The sequence below is a fragment of the Arvicanthis niloticus genome, chromosome 19 (assembly GCF_011762505.2).
Source record: "Arvicanthis niloticus isolate mArvNil1 chromosome 19, mArvNil1.pat.X, whole genome shotgun sequence".
Lineage (NCBI taxonomy): Eukaryota > Metazoa > Chordata > Mammalia > Rodentia > Muridae > Arvicanthis > Arvicanthis niloticus.
The window spans coordinates 13731496-13751764 of NC_047676.1; the positions used below are offsets into that span (position 1 = coordinate 13731496).

The window sequence follows — 20269 nt, forward strand, 5'->3', positions numbered from 1 at the left end:
AGGCTGCAGATCCACCTAAACCCCTTCAGAATGTTCAAGTCCCTTGTTTATAATAAGGCACTGTTTGCATGGATCCCACACACATTCTCCCATACACCTTAAACCAGGTCTAGATTATGTACAATAACAACACACTGGACATTCTCCCTAATAGGTGTTAAGTGTTACAGTTTCGGGCGGTGGCTCTCAGCCTTCCTAACGCTGTGACCTTTGAATACAGTTACTCAGGTTGTGGTGGTGACCCAACTACAAAGTTATTTGTGTTGCTACTTCAAAACTGTAATTTTGCTACTGTTACAAACTGTAATTGTAAACGTTTGTGTTTTCTGATGGTCTTAGGCGGCCCCTGTGAAACAATTATTCAACCCCCAAAGGGGTTGCCACCCATAGTTTGAGAAGCAGTGCTTTAGAAATAACGGCAAGACGGAAGTCTGTACACTTTCAGCACAGCCACGGGCTCTGTTTTTGTTTTTGTTTTTTTCTTTTTTGGTTTTTTGAGACAGGGTTTCTCTGTGTAGTCCTGGCTGTCCTGGAACTCACTCTGTAGACCAGGCTGGCCTCGAACTCAGAAATCCGCCTGCCTCTGCCTCCCAAGTGCTAGGATTAAAGGCGTGTGCCACTACCACCTGGCTTTTTTTTTTTAATTTTTAACAAAGATTTTCAATCAACAGTTGGTCAGCTTTACGGAGGAATGAACAGATGCATAGCTGTTGTGTTCTGTGTGCTGTGCACTGTGGTGGAGGTTCAATCTGACACGTGTTGGGATAGTGCTAGTAGGAACATCTGGAGGGACACAGGTTCAAATCCTGACTCTTTTACTTTGTAGCTGCATCATGAATACGAGATGCCCCCCCCCCCCCGGGCCTCAGATAGCTCATCTGGAACAATGGGAGTAATTTTAGGATTTGTTTTCTGGTCCCAAAGCAAGAATAAAATGAGCATATGGTACAAAGCTGGGGGCACAGTGCCCGGGTCGTGCCCTATTACGGCAGTTAGTGAATTTATTAAACCGTCACCTCTATTGATAATAAAGCAAAAGGCTTCCCAATAACTCATCATCTTCCTGGCACTGTACGTTACTGGCTATAATGCTGGGCATGCTGATGGTGTCCCCGCCACAGGGAAAGGCAGAAGGGCCATCCGTCCACCAACTGTATCCTCGAGGTGGAGATGGCAGGCAGGATTTCTCCCTGTGCCTCAGAGACATTTGCACTTCTTCCTTGGGCTACTCTGCACCCCAACTCCTTTAAATTCTTAGAGAACAGCTTGCATTCAATTAAAAGGTCAAAGCTGTCAAAGGTGAAAGGGAAGTAGGCTCCCCCCCATTTGCAAAGGGGAACCCCAGGCTGCTGCAGCAAATTCACCCCTTTAACGCTGGGACAGTTTGCGCTCTTCGTGAGCAGCCCTTCATTCTATAGCCTTCCACCACCACCACCACGGCCACCCCTTAACATCCATAGGCAGCTGGTATTTAAATGTATCCTTCTGATGCTAACAGTTAAGACAGCCTGGTCAGGTAACACGCTGGGCTGTTTTTCAGCACCTCGTATTTTCTGCCGGTCTGAAAACTTATCTACAAACAGAAGCAGCTGAGAGTAGCTGAAGCAGTGCATTTTCACAAGCGAGAACAGAATTGTAAAGATCAAGGGCTTCAGATTCCAGGCTCAGCCTGGCTCCCTTCACCCTTCATAGCTGGCTAAATGACAGGGTGACCACCTGGTATTTACACGCTGAGAAACAGCGCAGCGTTTTAACAATTGTCTGCTTCCTTCCTTAGCCATTAGAAGTTATTTCTGTATATATTCATGCTCTACCCCCCAAAGGTTTGAAAAGCCTACGAGGGAGGGCTTTGTCTCAAATCCTGTCTCTTTTACCAAGTCACCGGACAATAGGGCGCTTCCTGCCTTAGTAGATACAAATAGCTAAAGTAATCGTTAAAACTGTCTCCGCTTTCCTTCACTCCTGATTCCATGGTGTGAACTTACAAGTGCTAAATGAATGAATAACTGACTGACACATTCATGATTCTGGTTGCATGAACACTGGCTTAATTTTCTTGACATCTCACAACAGTGAGAAACAGGATCCTATAAAAACCAGACCTGAAGCTGAAACAGCTCAATGACTGGAGTGGGCAAGCAGGCCGGACTGGTCAAGATCAGGTTCCTGAGCCAAACAGGCCCGATATGGAAGCTTAGCCTCTGGCCACAGCTGTGACCACCACAGTGACTTCCTCTCAGCAAATGGCTGAACTGCTCCCCACCTCCGCGATAGAGGCAGAACATGCACCTCATGGATTTGTTGTTCCTGCCTCATTATGGGCACCCCTTGCTTCGCTATTATATCCCTTAAGCCACTGGAGAAGAAGCTAAGTCAAGTGCTTCTACAATAGTATGCTCTCTGCTAAAAAATTATGGACATTTGCAGAATGGTAACATGCTTGTTAATGACTTCACGGGGGGGGGGGGGGGAAGAGTCATATACCTGCTTTCCCTCAGCAGGTTGAGAAGGTCGTCTCTGAACGTGTCTCTGTTCTTTTCCAAGATGCCTCGGACATCATACTGCACCTAATTTAAAAACAAAGTAAGAGAAAATGTCATACTCTTAATAACTTTCAAGTTATGATCTACTAGGTTTTGTGAGGACCAAGTATGCAAATATCAATAAATACCCTGCTGTTATATCTATCTATCTATCTAATCTATGTATGTATGTATGTATGTATCTATCTATCTATCTATCTATCTATCTATCTATCATCATCTATCCTGTTCTTGCATCCAGCCAGCCAGCCAGCCACACCCCCAACCCTCGATAATATCTTATGAAGAAATTACCTCTCCTGCATAGTGCTTCACTCCAAAATTGTTGACTGCGACACGGGGTTTCACATAAAAGTGGTTATTCTAATGTAAAAAAAAAAACAAAAACAGAAGAGCTTTATTTTATTCCTTGATTTCCTTTGACTTCTAGATAAATTCATTTACCACAAGGCAACCACTGCAAAGCCAGCCACCCGTCATCAGAGTTTTGGCATGTGACAAGGGATGCCCTCCAAACCATTGTTCCCAGCTCTTTCACGACAATAGGCTAAACACTTCAGTTCCCCACTTAGGAAAGAGAGAAACCTGGGCTTATTCTGCACAGCTCCCCCAAAGCTAACTTTTTTCAGTATAGGTCTAGTAAGTAAGGGAGGGGGAAAGTCCAGCTTCAGAGACGAGGAGCACTGATGTGGGAGGCGCAGAAGAGGATTCATCATCTCAGTGCTCTCATCTGCTGCTCAGACAAAAGCCAAGGGCTGGTGGGTTTTGACATACAGCATGCTGGTTGTGTAACTTCTCCAACAAAGTGCTGTCTGTGGCTTGAGGAAAATGGCTCTCTTCATTGATCAAGGCGAGGAGGCCAAGTTTCTATAGGAGGAGAGACAACGGCTGAATGAATTCCGTGTGGAATGGGCTTGTGTTTTAAGCCACCTCAGAGCTCCAACCCATTCCATCTCCTAGCAGGTCGGTAGAGAAACTCCGCTGCCATCCCAGGGGCTTAAAAGATTCAGAATAGGGACGGCACAAAGAAAAGCAACGCCAAAGGAAAGGAATGAACTTCTATATGGGCCTTTCCAGAAATGGGACCCATTGAAACGTTATGGATAAACCTTTACAACTGGCCAGTCCACAAGTCTACAAGGCTTTGCCAGCATCTAAGACTTAAGAGAGGCCACTTCACATACACACACACACACACACACACACACACACACACACACACACTGCTAATTCTAAACCACTCATCTCAATGAGACAATAGGCTGGAAGCAGCCAAATGGTTACATTCAACCTCATGGTTGCACTTGCATTCATGTTTTCAAATGGCCCATTGTGTTCCCAGATTCTCATCTTTGATGTGCCTGTTTGCACAAGTTATTTTGTTCCCATAAACGGGAACCCGCCCAGCTGGACTCCCTGGGGACTGCAAGCATTCACTCTTCAGTTACCCCATTACCTTCTCGATCAAGTCTAGACACTCTCCATTGTCTATCCAGTCAATATCTTCCCACACCAGTCCTTCTCTGGGGGAAGAAGAAAAAGCCGCGTGAAATCAAGATACACCTTCACGGGAATTTGCTTACTGATTAAAAAAATTTTTTTTTTTATTCGTTTATTTATTTTTTGAGTGGACTCTTGTGTGCTTACCTGCTGTATTCCAGTTGTTCTAGGGAAAAGATGTGTTTGTTGAAGTATTCCTGGAGCTTCTCATTTGCATAGTTGATATTGAACTGCTCAAAGTGGTTAACCTGAGGGCGGGATACAGGGAGTAAGTTCTCCAGCGCCCCTAAGAGTACACAGAATGACGCCAAAGGGGGCGGAGAAAAGAGAAGTGTGCAGGGAAAACCACCCAAGGCTGCTCTGAGAAACGTGTGGAAGAGCAGTTTCTTAATAGGAGGCTCCTGTTGCGTTCCCTGCACGCGCGTACCTCAAAGTTTTCAAATCCGAAGATGTCAAGGATGCCGATGGATTTGAAGTCGTCTTTGCCTTTGATCCGGCTATTGATCTTCTTGATCACCCACTCAAAGCAGCGAGCATAAAGTGCCATGGCCAGTGAGTCTCTGCTATCTACTGCCTGGAAGGGGGTGGGGGAAGGAAGACCATGGCAGAAGGCATAACCAGCCCATCCCGCCCCGCTGAGGGAAGGACTCGGTTCCCCTGGCTAACTGAATCAATGGCTTCCAGGAAAAAAAAAAAAGGGGGGGGGGGGGTCAGACCCATTTACTGACTTGATAGACTTATTCATAAGGTCCTGCCTTCCAAACTCAACTTCACATGTCCAGTTATAGAACGGACTCCAAATCTATATACATGAATGTGTGTCTGCATGTATACATATATCCATATTTAATGTATGTATATATGTATATATATACATATATATATAATTTAGATATATATTAAAATTACGTTTAAAATATTAAAACTAGTTTTAAAATTATTTTAAGTTTTTTACTCATAAAGCTTCTTTTACTTATGGTGTAACATTTTTTTTTTTTTTAATTTAAGAAAGATTAGGCCAGGTGTGTTGGAACATGTCATTATATGTCAACACAAGGGGAGCAGAAGCAAGCAGGTCTCTATGCATTCAAGGCCTGCGTGGTCTCCACAGAGCAGCTCAGGTCAGTCAGGGCTACCTAGTGAGAAGCTATCTCAAAAAGAACAGATGATCAAACTAGAAAGGGCGGGTGATACGGCTCAGTGGGGGCAGCTGTCTGACACCAAGCCTGGAGAAAGTCGGCTCCCACAACGTATCCTCGGCTTTCCACTCGAGTGCAAGGCACACACACGAATAAATAATTGTAAGAACAATTGAAAAAGAAGATTAGGAATGTCACTGTAACTAGCTGGCGGCAGAGGCAAAGAGCAGTGACTGCTAGGCAGTGCTCACACGTGGTGACGGTGACAACGGTCAGGGCTTATTCTGACTGAGTGCTTACTCGGCAGCAGATGCTAAACATTTATACCAAGTATTTGTTTTTTTTTGTTTTTTGTTTTTTTTTCCTTCATAAGAGCCCTATGAATTGGCTATGGAAGAAGGAACTGAGGCACAGTGAACACATTTCCCAAGAACAGACAACCTTAAGTGGAAGGATCAGGCCTCAGCCTCAGCTACGCGTCCCTGTCACTTACAAAACAGTTCCACCTAGTTCCCAGGCTTGGGTATCCTTTCTGTTCTGCCCATGATTCAGTCATTTGAGTGGCTCACTGGGATCACATATGTGAAGTAAAGACATGGATGGGAAACCCTAAGGCTGTCTTTGAGACAAGTGTCAATGGCATTGAGGACAGGAGGCCATACCTGCTGAACACTGAGAGGCGTGAGGATCTCCTCTCCCCTGAGGAACATGGATCTCTGGGTCAATGCATCTGTGAGCTGTGTCGGGTCCAGCCCAAGTAACTCTGCAGACCTACCCAAAGCTGAAAGTGAAGGAGGAGGCACAGGTGAACCCACAGTCCCTCAAACACACCAGATGCTGGACCTTAGCTGGGTTCAAACCTGGCCACATATAACCACACAGAAAGTGGAGTACAAGCCAGGCAGTGGTGGCGCACACCTTTAATCCCAGAACTTGGGAGGCAGAGGCAGGAGGATTTCTGAGTTCGAGGCTAGCCTGGTCTACAGAGTGAGTTCCAGGACAGCCAGGGCTACACAGAGAAACCCTGTCTCAAAAAACAAAACAAAACAAAACAAAACAAAAACAAAACAAAACAAAACAATCCAAAAACAAAACAAAACAAAAAAGTAGAAAAGTCTAGAACTCTTCGGGCAGAAATGATAAACACATCTCATGTAGTAATGGTTTCTGCCTGTAGTAACTTTCCTTAATGTTCTACATGACAAGAGACAGCTAGATTCTCAGTCTCTTTCAGAAGTTTATAGATTTTATGTATGTGCATGTATGTGCACCTGCCTGTCTGTATGCTACCTGTGAGTGCTGGTGCCTTCAGAGGCCGGATGGTCGTGATCCTCCTACTGAGAGTTCAAGGACTCAAACCCTGGGTCCTGGGTCCTCTGCAAGAGCAGCCAGGACTCCTAACTGTTGAGCCATTTTTGAAGCCCGGATACCATGTGTCAGTTTTTAAATCCAGTTTGGTAAGATACCTTGTGCCCTGTAATGTCTTAGAAGTTTTTCTGTTCGGGTCAGAGAAGGGTAGTGGCAAAGCCAGCCACTTGAGTACTACCAGTGAAAACCGTCACAGACCTCTTCAGCACCTCAGTGTCACTGGCCATCACTTTGCCCCTGCACTGCATCCTTCTGCTTTATTACAGAAAACCACAGTTGGTCAAAATTCTGGGGAACAACTGATGTTGTGGTACCCAAATTCAATGGATACATCTATAACACAACTCAGAGCAAGTACTTTATTGGCTGAGTCACATTCCCTCTCAGATAATAAATACATGTTTTCTGTTTCTTGGGGTTTCTTTTGTTGCTACGACACGGTCTTGTGCTTGGTTGTCTGGCTTGGCAATGGCCTTGCTTTCTAGCCTAGGATCACTGGCAACTCGCCGTGTGCTGGCTTCAGGCCTGTACTAAACCCACTGCACAATTTTTAATGCAGTAAATATGAGCAAACATGACCCACATAAACAAAGGTTCTGTTCAGAGAGACGGAGAAAGAGACACAGAGAGGATGACTGCATGGTTAACTATGCACATGCATTGCCTACAGCCACCAGAAGAGGGTGCTGGTTACTCTAGAAACAGATGCTCTCCAAAAGCCACCAGTCTCTTAATTTCTAAGCAGTGTCTCTCTCTTTAACTCTAAACCAAGGCTCTTTAGGCTCCTAAGACATTGACAGAAACTACATGGGAATCAAACACAATAACCATTGACCAGGAGAAACCAGGCTCCTGGAGAGACACTTTGACCCCAAACACATCCAGTACCCAATTTCTGCAACAAGATTTATTGCTTCTATCAGAAAACTTCTCAAAAATTATATATAAAATATGTATATATCATATATATAATGTATGTGTATACAGATGTATATATACGTATGTATGTAATATATATATATATATATATATATATATATATATATATATATATATAACATATGTATACATATTTAAAGTAGCTCAGCTGGCGTTTTATATAGCCATCAAGCTTTAAGGTACCCTCTATTAAGAGGCAGCCATGGTGCAAATGGATAAATAGCAGGAGGGACAGCTTCCAGCAGAGCTATGGCTATGAACCTCGCTGCATGACTCTGCAAACCAAGGCAAAGTGTGACAGCGCCTGACTCCACGTTTTTTCCTGTATCTTGTACTTGCTGCTCAACTGTCTACTTATTTGGCCCATTTCCTTCTTAGTAAGAACAAGAACAGACACCAACCCCCAGGTCAGGGACCTTGGACTCTTGCCCTGACACCACACAGGTGGAGCCCCACAGTTCCTGAGCTGAACATATGTGCTTAGCATGTCTGAGGGGGTGAGACCATGGGTTCAAGCCCCAGCACCAAAGGACGGGGGAAATCTATATATAGCTCTATTCTAGATACCAGAAAACTTTTCATAAAAGAAAAGGTGTCAATTTTCTGGGTCTAATCTCTTATAAGGAAAACATTGAAGGAGAGCATGGTTGAGAGTCAGGGGTCAGAGGAAGGTGTTGGGGGGAGGGTGTCAGACATCATCTCACCTGTTTTGAAGGAAATCTGTGCCCCTCCAGCAGTGATAAATTCTATGTTGCCGAGATGCAGTATTCCTGCCAGCAACCTCAAAACTTCCCGAACTTCCTCCTTGCTGAATTGCATGACTTCCATTGCCGTCTAGAAGAAAATGAAAACACCGCCCATGGCTAAGTTCAATTATTAGATACGGCTCTAAAAACAAAACTAAAAACCTGATGGATAACCTCTGACTTTAACAATGCTCCTTCAGGACACGGCCACATGTCTGCGAGACAGACGGCCTCTTGCTACGTCAAAGTAGCTTAGGAGTCACTCCCATCCCTGTGTGAACACGATGTTGCTCTTCTCCAATATTAAAGCACAACAAACACTGCTTTCTTTATATGAACCGGAGAGGTAAGAAGATATGCAGAAAAGTAAGGGCAAGAAACGTAGTTAAGACTTAATCATTTCTTATCCTCAAGACTTTTAAAGCAAAGTTAAAGACCAAGTCGGAAATCAGCAAAAATAATCACAAAGTACGTAGGCTGTGCAAAATTCGCTTTCCCTTTTCTATGACTTCATAAACTACCATGGCAATGTATGCCCATAATCCCAGCGTTTGGGAGGCTGGAGAAGGACAGTTACCACAAATTCATGGGCAGACTGGGTTATGTAGCAGGTCATCATCTCAATAATCAGAAGAAAATCCTGGTTTTGTTGTTTTCTTGGTCAATTTTACAGTGACCTTAGGAATGACCATTCATCAAATCACCTAGCTAGGCTCTACAGAACTAAAAGCAAGTAAGATTTTCAAATGTGGGAAAAGTTCCTATCAAGTGAGAAACTATCAACACACAGTTCATAATAAAGAGTCACTGGGGACTGGGGAGACAGCCCAGTGGGTGGCGCGCCTGCCACACAACCGTTACACCTGGATTCCGGTCCCCAGACCACTTGAAAGCCAAATGTAGTACAGCAAACTGCAGCCCTACTGTGCTGGGGTGCTGGGGTAGGGTATAAAGAGAAACCCTTGCAGACTGTGAGCCAACAAGAGACCATCTCAAACAGGGTGGAAGTCACCTGCGGACACAAAAGGATGTTTTCTGAGCTTTTAAGTGTACACTCTGACTCTTTTGCATGGAGTGTGCTCCAAGCAACTGCGCATGTGCACATAGACAGACAGACATAAACCCACATACAAATATTTTGGTAACTTCTTAAAACATATACACAGGTTGTATATAAAAATGTGAAAGGGGACAGAGTTAATATGTTCATTGTACTAATAAATTTTAACTTTTTTTTTCCCTTTTAGAGAAGGTCTGTCTGTATAGCCCTGGCTGTCCTGGAACTTTCTCTATAGACTAGACTGGCCTCTAACTCACAGAGATCCACCTGCCTCTGCCTCCTAAATGCTGGGATTAAAGGTGTGGGCCACCACTGGCCACTTAACTTCTTTCTTCTCAAGTCTAATTCTAACTGATTATTGAATTAGACTATGGTGACAGTGGTGACTGAATTAATGACAGGGAAATTTAACAGCTCCAACAATTATCACCAGCATGGGCACGTGTGTTAGAACTCTTAGTGAGGACCTTTATTTGCTGTCTCAATGTCTCTTTTTATAATTGTTTACTAAGCAGTCTCTCCCATTCGCTCTGGCAAGAGTGACTGCATTTAACGGCCATTATAATCATTTTATTATCTCAGTAAAAACGGCTCAAAACTGAAAGGAAAACCCTGAGAAATTCTCAGTGCGGCCTGAAATTCCCAAACACCAACCTAGCTGTAAGACAGAGTTATCCAAGAGATTTTTGTTCAATAGAAATTTTAATTAAGTATATAAACTAGATGCCCGTGAACCTGGTGTAGGGGGCTCATACGTGGTGCTAACACTTGTAGCAGCAGTTTGTCACACCAGCCACAAGTGTGTCATACTAGAAACCAGATGTAAGAGGCCCTTTCATCAGAGAGCACAGGGACCTTGGCTGAACTCTGACCCCGTGGCATGCTTGAAAGGGTGGAAAAGGAAGCTGTTGGGAACTTCATAAAAGTAAGTACTTTTGTAGTGACGTATTAAGTAATGTCACATTATGTTTTATATATGTTATATATGTTATATCAATCTATTCCATGGGTGACATTAGGTTATGTTGATTGGAGGCTGTTGGAATCCCAGTAGAGTTTTTTTTTTTATGTCAAGTTGCAACTGGCTAACTCTGCTGCATATACGCCTGACAAGAAGAAATTCTGCAGAAGTGTTGGTGTGCACCAGTGTTCTCACAGGAAGTACTACAAGGATCTCTGTGTATCACCCACACACTGCCTCCTTGATAGCCTTGCTAGGGGTCCCTGCATAAAGGGACCAGTAATTCAAAAACACCTCTGTAATCCTCACTTTGAAAACTTGCCCTGGCTTCGGCATCCTTAGCGAGGAAGCTGACATACTCCCTCTGCAGGGCCATTAGAGAACCGTCCCCTTATCTCCCCAGAATCTCTTCCACTTCTTGTTCTGCTCTTGTTGGGTTTGAGGCCAGGGTCGCATGTGGCACAGGTTGGCTTTGACCTCGAGTTTCTAATCCTCCTGCCTCATGGAGATTCAGGCGAGTGCCACCACACATGGTTTACGTGGTGTAGTCCCTGCACTGAGCTCAGGGCTCTGTGCATGTCAGGCAGAGATGCTACCAAATCAGCAACACTCCCAACCCCTTTCCCTGTTCTCCAGGTCAACAAGTCCCAAGTTTCCCAAGATTCAAAGACAAAACCAAAACCCAAAACCTTGCTAGAAAAGTAATTCAATCTGATTCATGAAGCATGAATTTGCACACGAACACACATATGGCCACGCACCGCTCAAAACCCCTGTGTACATGCAGTGAGGTCTATGAAGTCCCCAAATCTCAGCAGTGGTCCACAGCCAAGGATGCTGTAAATGTGCAGTGTTCGTGAAGTAAGAGAACAAGCAGACCATCATGCATCCAAGTCTCTCGCTACTTCACACACATTCGTGAGCCGCCATCTTGGGGGGCCGGATGGACGTAGTAAAATAAATTCGTTGTTACTTCTGACTTGAAATGGCTTTCAAATCTCACCCGAAAAATTTTACAGTGCAATTTTGGAGGCTATATTAAAGCTGGCTATGACATTGAGCGTACAGTCATTACCTGTGGTCCATGGAAAAGCAGGTGCCCCCCAAACAATAATCATATAATCATTTAAATGATCGTGTTCCTTATAAAAACATAGCATTCAGAAAACAGCATAGAATAAAATTGTAGAATCATGCCATGTAAAGTAACACCTATGAAACATTTATTGTTTTAGTATTTTTCTCTACTTATAATTGCCCTAAGTACACAATATATAAAATAATTTTTTTAATAAAGGGATTCTATATGTGTAACACCTATTACTGTTTTCTGCTCTCCTTGTTTCTTACATAAGAAAGTTTTCAGTGTTTCTAAATGTTATACCTGACCATGTGTATCACTTGCTTGAAGGGGTCTCAGCTATGTGTATAATAAATTATCTTAAATACCAATCCCTAAAGTGTTATGAAAGCAGGAAGACCTGGCTGGTGGCTCAGTCCGGGATCTGTACACTCACACATCGGCTCTGTAATGTGTAAGTAAGGGCAGGCTGTTCATCACCTCTGTAGCCTCCCAGAAGACGCCATTCTAATGACCTGACATGGTCATTAGGAGCAGAACTAAATCCATGTAATGTTCAAAAGAATAAGTGTAGGCATCCCTTGGTATGCATAGGGGATTGGTTCCAGGCTCCCCTGTAGGCATTACAGTCTGAGAATATTTAAAAACCTTATAAATATGTGCACATAGCCTATGTACATTCTCAGTATACTTTATCTCCAAATTACTTATAATGCCCAATAAAGTATATATACATAACCGTTACACTGTGTTGTTTAGTAAACAGCAATAGAAAAAAAAGGCCTGAATATATTGAGTGCATTTACAAACTTGAAAAATATGTTTTTCCCTCTGCTGACAGTTAAATATGAAGCTATGAACAGTGGACAGACAGGGATGCGTGCAGTTGTGTCTGCTGTATTTACATATGATTTTATATATAGATACATGATGAGTCAACCCTGGATACACTGTATTCTAAAGCTGAGGACTCTAGCAAAGTCACTGAGCCCACCATGGTGTGACCTCCAGCCATATTCAGACAGATAAGGCAGTTCCCAGTGCATGCTGACCAGGCTTATTCAATGCGAGTCACACTGTCAGGAGGTTTGGGGAAACTGAGAGACACTAGCAACTGTTGCCGCCGTGAGCCAGAGTCCAGGATCAGCACCACCCGTGTAACCAGAACCAATTTTTTTTTGTGATAACAAACCAATGGTGACCTTGTCCCAGGGCTAATGGAACTGGTTTTCAAAGGAAACCCTACTATAAACTCAAAACTGGAGAACTGTTGCTGGAGTTCTGTGGGTTTTGTTTTTAGGAGTGGAGGGCACCGACTCTCAACATGCTGTCCAAGTGAGCCACACATTTGTTCTGATTGACGCAGTCACTCACCAAATATACAAAGGACACCTAGGATTGATACCCTTCCAGCCCAGAAAGCAGGCTTCACTCTGACTTACACGGAAAGAAAGAACTGTTCCCACACGTTCTTCCAAATGTAATAACTTCCATTTTCCTTACAAAAAAAAAAACTTTTTTTAAGAGCAAAAATGAAATCCATACTCTTATTCGGAGAAAATTAAAAAAAAAATTAACTTACAATAACTTGTCTGAAGGAATCCTGGTCACTGATTGTCTTGTCTTCTGTACACCCAGACTGATTCAAGTAATGGTAGTTTTCTGGCAAAGATAAATAAAATTCTTCTACAGAAAGACAAAGAAAGATACAACATCAGTACCCAGGTGGTGTAACTGACAAAATTCAGAAGACATCACTGTAATTTCCCTGAGTAACTGGGAACTCTATTCTGGCTGTAATAACTGGAGCACACACACAATTCTATACTCCAAATGACCACACACCAAGATGCTGGTAGAGTTACCTTTTAATAATCCCAGGGAAATAAAAACGACTTCATGAAACAGAATAGAGAAAACAAATTAATGTGACTATTACTTTATTGCTTTCTTTTAAAAGCCAAACATTTAGGGTTAGACATGGGTAAGTGGGAAAGGACTTGCTTAAGACACACAAACTCTAGGTCCACTCTCTAGTGGGACAAAAAAAAAAAAAAAAAAAAAAAAAGACATTAAGTAAAAAATTGTAAATGAGTTTTACTTAGGTGTGTTTTAAAAGTAAAACCATTGCCTGGGGAGATGGCTCAGGTAAGTAGACAAAGTTCAATCCCCAGATCACACACTAAAAAACCTTGGGGGAAGCAGGGCAATGGTGACGCACGCCTTTAGTCCCAGCACTTGGGAGGCAGAGGCAGGCGGATTTCTGAGTTCGAGGCCAGCCTGGTCTACAGAGTGAGTTCCAGGACAGCCAGGGCTGTACAGAGAAATCCTGTCTCGAAAAAAAAAAAAAAAAAACCAGAAAAAAAAAAAATCATGGGAAAGGGTTGAAGAGATGGCTCAGTGGTTAAGAGCACTGGCTGCTCTTCCAGAGGTCCTGAGTTCAATTCCCAACAACCACATGATGGCTCACAACCATCTGCAACTCCAGCTCCAGGGAATCTGACACCCTCAAACACCAATGCACATAAAATAAAAATAAATAATTTTAAAAATCAGGCAGGAGAGCGAGTTTGTAACGCCAGGGTTCTGCTGTCCAACCAAAAGAGACTCAACAGCAAGCTCCAGGTCAGTGAGTGATCCTGTCTCCAAAGGTAATGCAGAACAACCGGGGTACGCCTGACAGCACCTTCTGGCCGCTATGCGCAAACGTTCAAACTCACCAGTTTACATGTGCACATGTGCAAAAATCCAGATACACATGTATGTACAGAGAAACACATAAACGTGCATGTACACACACAGAGAAACACATGCATGTGCCCATGCATACACACACACACACACACACACACACACACACCGAAATAAAGCCGCTTGCGTTACATTATATATTTCTCACAAATATCCATTAGATTAAAAGTATACCAAGGTTACAAACAAACAGGTTTCTCTGCTGCTAGTTTTCCCCCTGTGCTGGTTTGATCCTCATATGACCTTGGCTAGCGTCTCTGGTCACACATTTCACTCTCGAGACACACATTTCATTGCAACTGGTGGCAGTCACGGATTGCCGAGGTGACCTGCCATGCGCAGTGTGTTTTGAGCGGAAGACAAGGTGCCATCCACCTGTGTCTGCTGAGGCCGCTCACCACTCACCTCTCTCTCCCTGGGCCAGCCCTGCCAGCAGCGCATAGAATATGTGATAATTCCTCTCCCCGGGATTCTGCCTCACTACTCGGTTCTGTGAGGAGAAACCAAATGTATAGATATATTTTAAATGCCTTTACCACTTAATACAAAACAATCTCTGAAAACTGTCATTAGAGGAAAACTGTCAACTCAATCAGGGCTACTTACTTTTTCTAATAAATCTTCATGCGAGAAGTAATGGATGGTCAAGGAAGAAAACAGACACGGATGGTTTGGGGGTGGGGGAGGGGGTGCGTGCTAGTCTGGACTCTTGAGTTATGGCTCCCTCATCTGCCTACATTACTGCTACTGGGGCCCAAAGACATCAAACAAGCAAAGCCCACTTCACCTAAACCCAGTCCTGATGCAACTAGCCCTTGTGACTGCTCCAGGGCAGACAGGGCCATGTGTAGAGTCCCTAGTCTACCGTATGAGGGCGGAAGAGCCCTCACACAAGGTGGGGCCATGAGAAGGTGGCTGGGTCACAGGTTACTATAGTTATGCTAACGCTGATCTTACCAGCACAGTCAGTGTCTGGAGACTAGACAGTCAAGACTGGAGTCCACCCATCTTGGTTCTTTCTCCCTCTCACTTCCTGGCATGTGATCTCTCACACATGCTCCCTCTGTGACTATGACACTGGACAGGACGCCAACCACCATGCTACAACAGAGCCAGATGGCCTGTACCACAGCCTGAATACAAGACTTATTAATATCTTAGCTCGAGCTGTGACCTAAGACAAAGCTGTTTTTAATCTTTCTTTTGCTTGCTTGCTTATTTATTTATTTATTTATTTATCTCTAGATAGAGTTTCTGTGTACAGCCCTGGCTGTCCTGGCTCTCACTTTGTAGACCAGGCTGGCCTCAAACTCAAAGATCTGCCTGCCTCTGCCTCCCAAGTGCTGGGATTAAAGGCATGCATCACCACCACCTGGAGTGATATATATAATAATAATATATATATTATAATATAATATATATAATATTATATATATATATATATAATATATATATTTAAAAGGCAAATCTTGATACATAGGCTTTTTTCTATCAAGTACCCAGTGAGACATTACATTATAGCAACAGAAATCAGACTAGTAAGTGATGAATCTAGACTATGGGCATAATCCGGGACATTTCCAAAGGAAAAATGATCATTTATCTTGTAAACTAACTAACAGGCCAAATGCAATTAATATTAAAGAGGAAAAAAAAAAAACCACCTTGACGTAGAGTAACAAGGATTCAGGTTCTTTTGGGGCCCTTACAATAAGAGAGCAAAGTTTTCACTGACAGGACCAAATTCAAAGACAACCACGAAACGAAACAGGATACAATCTACAATTTTTCCGCCCTGAATATTTCCCTTCTGACAGATGTTCAGTTGAACAAACTTCCCAAAGCGGCTGGAGTTGTTGTTGTATACTGTCTTCGCGTTGCCAAATGCTTCCATGATCGGGCTGTGAAGAGAGGACAAGCGAGCATTACTCAGGGCAAACGCTGGTGCACGCACATGTAAGGACTCTGCAGCCGCGGGGCCCAGCCGTCCGGACTGTTTATTTAAAGAAGAGCCGGCTTTTCTAAACACTTGCCGAAGCGCCTGTTCCTGAGCATCCCCTTGAATGAGAAGAAGAAGATGGCTAGCTGTGCTGTGAGAGGAAGCTGCATGGCTAAGGGGACCACATGAGTCAGCTCTGCACAGATGAACTTGGCTGACGCAGTCCCCGGGAGTCACACATCCTAGAAGAGCCCCCATCTAGGATCTGAAAAGCCCTCGATGCTGGATCTTCCACTTGTTTGCATCATGGCCTGGAGATAATTTATTTAACATCTCTGGATCGGCTCCAACTGTTAAACGGAGTCAGGCTAGACCAAGGGTGTAGCAGGCAGGGTGGGAAAGGGCCAGATGCTACTGTCAGCTTTGCAGAGCACAAGGTCCCTGCTGAAACGGCTCAGTGCTGCCACTGTTGTTTAAAAGTTGCCAGAAACAACACAAGGGAGCATGGCCGGGTCCCAAGAAAATTATTTACAAAGAACACTGGAGGAGGCGGATGAAGAGGTCTGAAAATGGAAGGTGAAGACCCTTGCTACTGAGTTCCATGCTGGAAGCATGGTTAAAAACTACAGGCATATATACTTAAGTGTAGTGTGTGTGTGTGTGTGTGTGTGTGTGTGTGTGTGTGTGTGTACAACTGTATGCATGGCACTTTAGACCTTGAAAATGCTAAGCAAGCATTTTATCACTGAGCTGCAACTCCAACTGAAAACAAAACAAAACTGCAGGATATTATTCTAGGTTGTAGTTTGCTGACCCTGGACAGCTCTCTGCAGACGGTGTCTGTAATGTCTCTATTGGTACAACCTGACAAGGCACCAAGTGAGTCTGTAGATGATACCCAGCCACACAGCCCTCTGCAGTTCCAAGGATCAGAGCTGGGTACTGCTGATCTGTCCCAGGTGAGACTGTGCAAATGTCCTGTGCTCACACCGACAGCGCATTTTCTTCTCTGTCCGAATGCTACAGCAACTGGGTTAGTGTGTGTGTCAGAGAGCTTCAGTCAGCAGCAGCAGTCAGTCTGCTTCTCAGAACCATGAAGTACCACCTATAATGGCCTGACAGGGAAGGAGGGGAGGGAAAAAGGATGGATGAACCTCTGCCAAAGCAGGTGTTGCTGATGGTTACAGGAAGTTCTGGGTCCATGTCAAGACCGTTTCTTTTTTTGGGAGGGGCAGGAGGGGCAATGGTGGTAGGAGGTGAAACAAAGGCTCATGACATCACCCTACCTAGCATGGAACTCTCTAGGGCCAACTGGCCTTGAATTCACAGAGATTTGCCTGCCTCTGCCTCCCCCATGCTGGGATGAAAGGTATGCAGCTGAGATCTCTTAATGAAATCCTAACAGGCAATCAGGCAAGCAGGGAAGAGAATCAGACTGATTAATTTTAGTTATTCCTGTCCAGAAGGAAAGCAAGCCCTTTGACCAGGCAGGGAGAAAAGCAATGCACTACCTGCTTTGGAGGATGGCCTGCTCAACGCTGGACGTCTTCTCCTGGAGGCCCAAGTCCAGAGAATGCTGGCTGATGACGGACAGAAACTTAAGAATCAACTTGGTGCTTTCTGTTTTCCCAGCTCCGCTTTCACCACTGAAAGACAAAACACACAAGTTTTGGTTTCTAAAGGAAGATGTATTCTTGAAACAACTGACTTTGTCAAAGGCACCACATTCCTAAAAACAAGTCACCATTGACAATGTCGAGAATGGAGTTCAAAAATCCCTGTTGCTGGACGAGGAGGAGCTCGTAGCTAAGGGTACCTGCCACCAAGCCCTGGTGACAGGTACTTCACTGGTGACCTGACTTCACTCTTAAACACACATGGTACAAAGAAAACACAGACTCCCACAGACTCTGCCCTCTACATGCCTGCTACAGCACATGCATGCCCTCCTCTGACACTCAAATAAGAAATTCAATTTTAAAACTTCCCGTTGCTTTGAGTTTCAGGAAAACAGAGGTTCTCTCTCCTGCAGGCCGGTCCATTTCTGACCTCCCGTATGCTGCTTCTTATGCAAGACTCAGGAGGACAGATGGCACTGTTCCAATAAGGGAAGCCCTGCACACACAAGAATCTTCACTTTGTCTTGTTCCCAAGCACATCCCTATCTCCAACAGCACCTGCTCAGGTGGTCACCCGCTGGGTGTGTGTTAAATGAATGGGCACAGTCACAATGCCCTGTGGGGGGAGGGGACAATGAGCATAAGGAGACCAGTGTTCAGAAGGATGAAGCCCACACTACATGATGAGCCTCCCAGCTATTCTGAGAGGGAAACAGGCAAGAGCTGAGTGCCTGGCTCAGACCTAAACACCACGAGTGTCTGATTACAAAGTCCCATGGATGTTCTGCACTTAGAAGCAGGTAACGGAAAGTGAAGAAAGCATTTCAGACGGAGGGGAGAAGCAAAGGATGCCTCCGCTGTGATGTCTGCCAAGTATAGAGAAAACAGGAGGATTCTGGGTAAGATCTAATGGAGCAAAAGCAAGAAGGCAGGCAAGGTGGTACGGGAAGATGCAGCCCATGGCTGGTGAGTGTGCTGGGTCCATCAACATCACCTTACAGAGCAAAGTCCTTGAGGATACTCCAGAAGGATGGAAGGGTCCAGTCCCTGCTGGAAAATCAACTATAACTATCTATCTCCTTTAGGTGCAACTACTACCTAGCTCATGGTTGCTCAGATCCTGTGCACAGGTAATACAACTAGAGATGGGGGGAAAAAGCATGGAAGACAACTGGAGGGGAGTGCCCAGTCTACTTTGTGTGAGGCTCTATGTTCAGCAAGTACCCTGGGGAAGGCTAGAGCAAGCAAGAAGCCAACAGACAAGGAAAACAAAGCAGAAGGGGTCGTATGGCCAGAGAGAAACCATCAGAGACAGCAGGGGTAGACTGTGCTTGGTGGAAGACTGACAGGAGCCCCTGAGCTCTCTAAGTCCTGTGCGTGCCAAGGTATGGGGCTCTTAGGAACGCTGCCGGGAACATGGTGAATGATTAAATAACTAATTGCATTTAGTAAAAGGAGGAGATGACTCAGATGACAGGCACTCCTGAAGCCAGGCTGGGTGTCTTGGGCATTCAGGAAGTATCTGTTGATCCAAGCCCAGGAGAGGCACTCCATACCCTTCGTAAGCACCAGACTGGAGCAGAGATATCATGACGCCAGACCACAAAAGCATCATAGCAAGGGTTCTGAGGGGTCCTGGCCACAAGACAGGGAGACATGTGTTCTCCCTATAGAGAACAAATACCCATAAATCCACACCTCCCATGAGATCCGAAAGCAGAACCCAAGAAACTAAGACACAGGCCTACCTGGGGCAGCTTAGTCTAACAACCTTGAGGCTGTCCTGTTTAATGCTTGAGATAGTAAAGTGAGTGAGGCAAGCCAGTTTGGGCTGAATTATCTTTTATCCACAATGGGAATCATCCTGAGTCAGGACTTAACAGTCCTTTGTTACATACCTGGTTTGGGCACAGCCCAGTGCTTAGTGTATGGCTGACACTGATATCATACAAGCCTTGAGTAGAGTCCATGCTAGGAGAGAAAGGTTTGAGGAAACAGCCAAATTGCTACTTATGTCTTAATAGGTAAACACTGAGCTTACAAGTACTGATGATTAGAAGAAAAAAAAAAAATAAGGCAGGGGCTAGAAGTGTAGTTCTGTAGGGAGCGTTCTTGCCTACCATGTAGAACGCCTGGATTTGATTCCCTACACTGCATAAACCAGGTATGGTTATACATGCATACAGTACATGTTGATGCTACATAAGACCTCGACTAAAAACAAAATAAGCAAATAAAAGCCAGGAGAAACTAGCTGGGAACTCCCTGGTTGAAACCGACGAGGTTTCTGAAACCCATGTTTTCAGCCTTTGACACACTGAGGTAGAAGTTCAGTTACAGGGCTGTGGAGGGAGCATGCTCAGCACGCCTGACAGACTCGGGGGCTGGGGGCAGTACATGACAGAGAGGCTTCTGGAAGGATCTGGGTACCAGCAAGCTTTACCAGAATGACAGGCTGGATGCTGACAACAGTTCCCACATCTGTCAAAAGTCACTGCGGCACTGTATACATAAAATTAGCGCACTTGACTTGGTAATTTTACTTTACATTGGAGGGAAAAAAACAAATCTACTTTGAAGGTAAAAAGTGGCTTCCACCCTTCAGCTTGGGATAGGGCAGCTG

At 44.4% G+C, this 20269-nt stretch overlaps 1 protein-coding gene across 1 annotated transcript in view; it reads right to left on the reverse strand.

The window, feature by feature from the left end:
- The window catches only part of Myo10 (myosin X), a 196314-nt gene that overhangs the window by 70502 nt on the left and 105543 nt on the right, over positions 1 to 20269 (reverse strand). The window contains exons 5-17 of the mRNA XM_034523353.2: positions 17539 to 17673; positions 15865 to 15989; positions 14695 to 14708; positions 14494 to 14578; positions 12920 to 13023; positions 8194 to 8323; positions 5845 to 5963; positions 4471 to 4617; positions 4191 to 4291; positions 4000 to 4066; positions 3318 to 3410; positions 2838 to 2906; positions 2485 to 2567 (exon numbers count right to left, since the gene is read on the reverse strand). Coding sequence (XP_034379244.1) covers positions 2485 to 2567; positions 2838 to 2906; positions 3318 to 3410; positions 4000 to 4066; positions 4191 to 4291; positions 4471 to 4617; positions 5845 to 5963; positions 8194 to 8323; positions 12920 to 13023; positions 14494 to 14578; positions 14695 to 14708; positions 15865 to 15989; positions 17539 to 17673 — 1272 coding nt within the window. The remainder of the gene's footprint in view (positions 1 to 2484; positions 2568 to 2837; positions 2907 to 3317; positions 3411 to 3999; positions 4067 to 4190; positions 4292 to 4470; positions 4618 to 5844; positions 5964 to 8193; positions 8324 to 12919; positions 13024 to 14493; positions 14579 to 14694; positions 14709 to 15864; positions 15990 to 17538; positions 17674 to 20269) is intronic.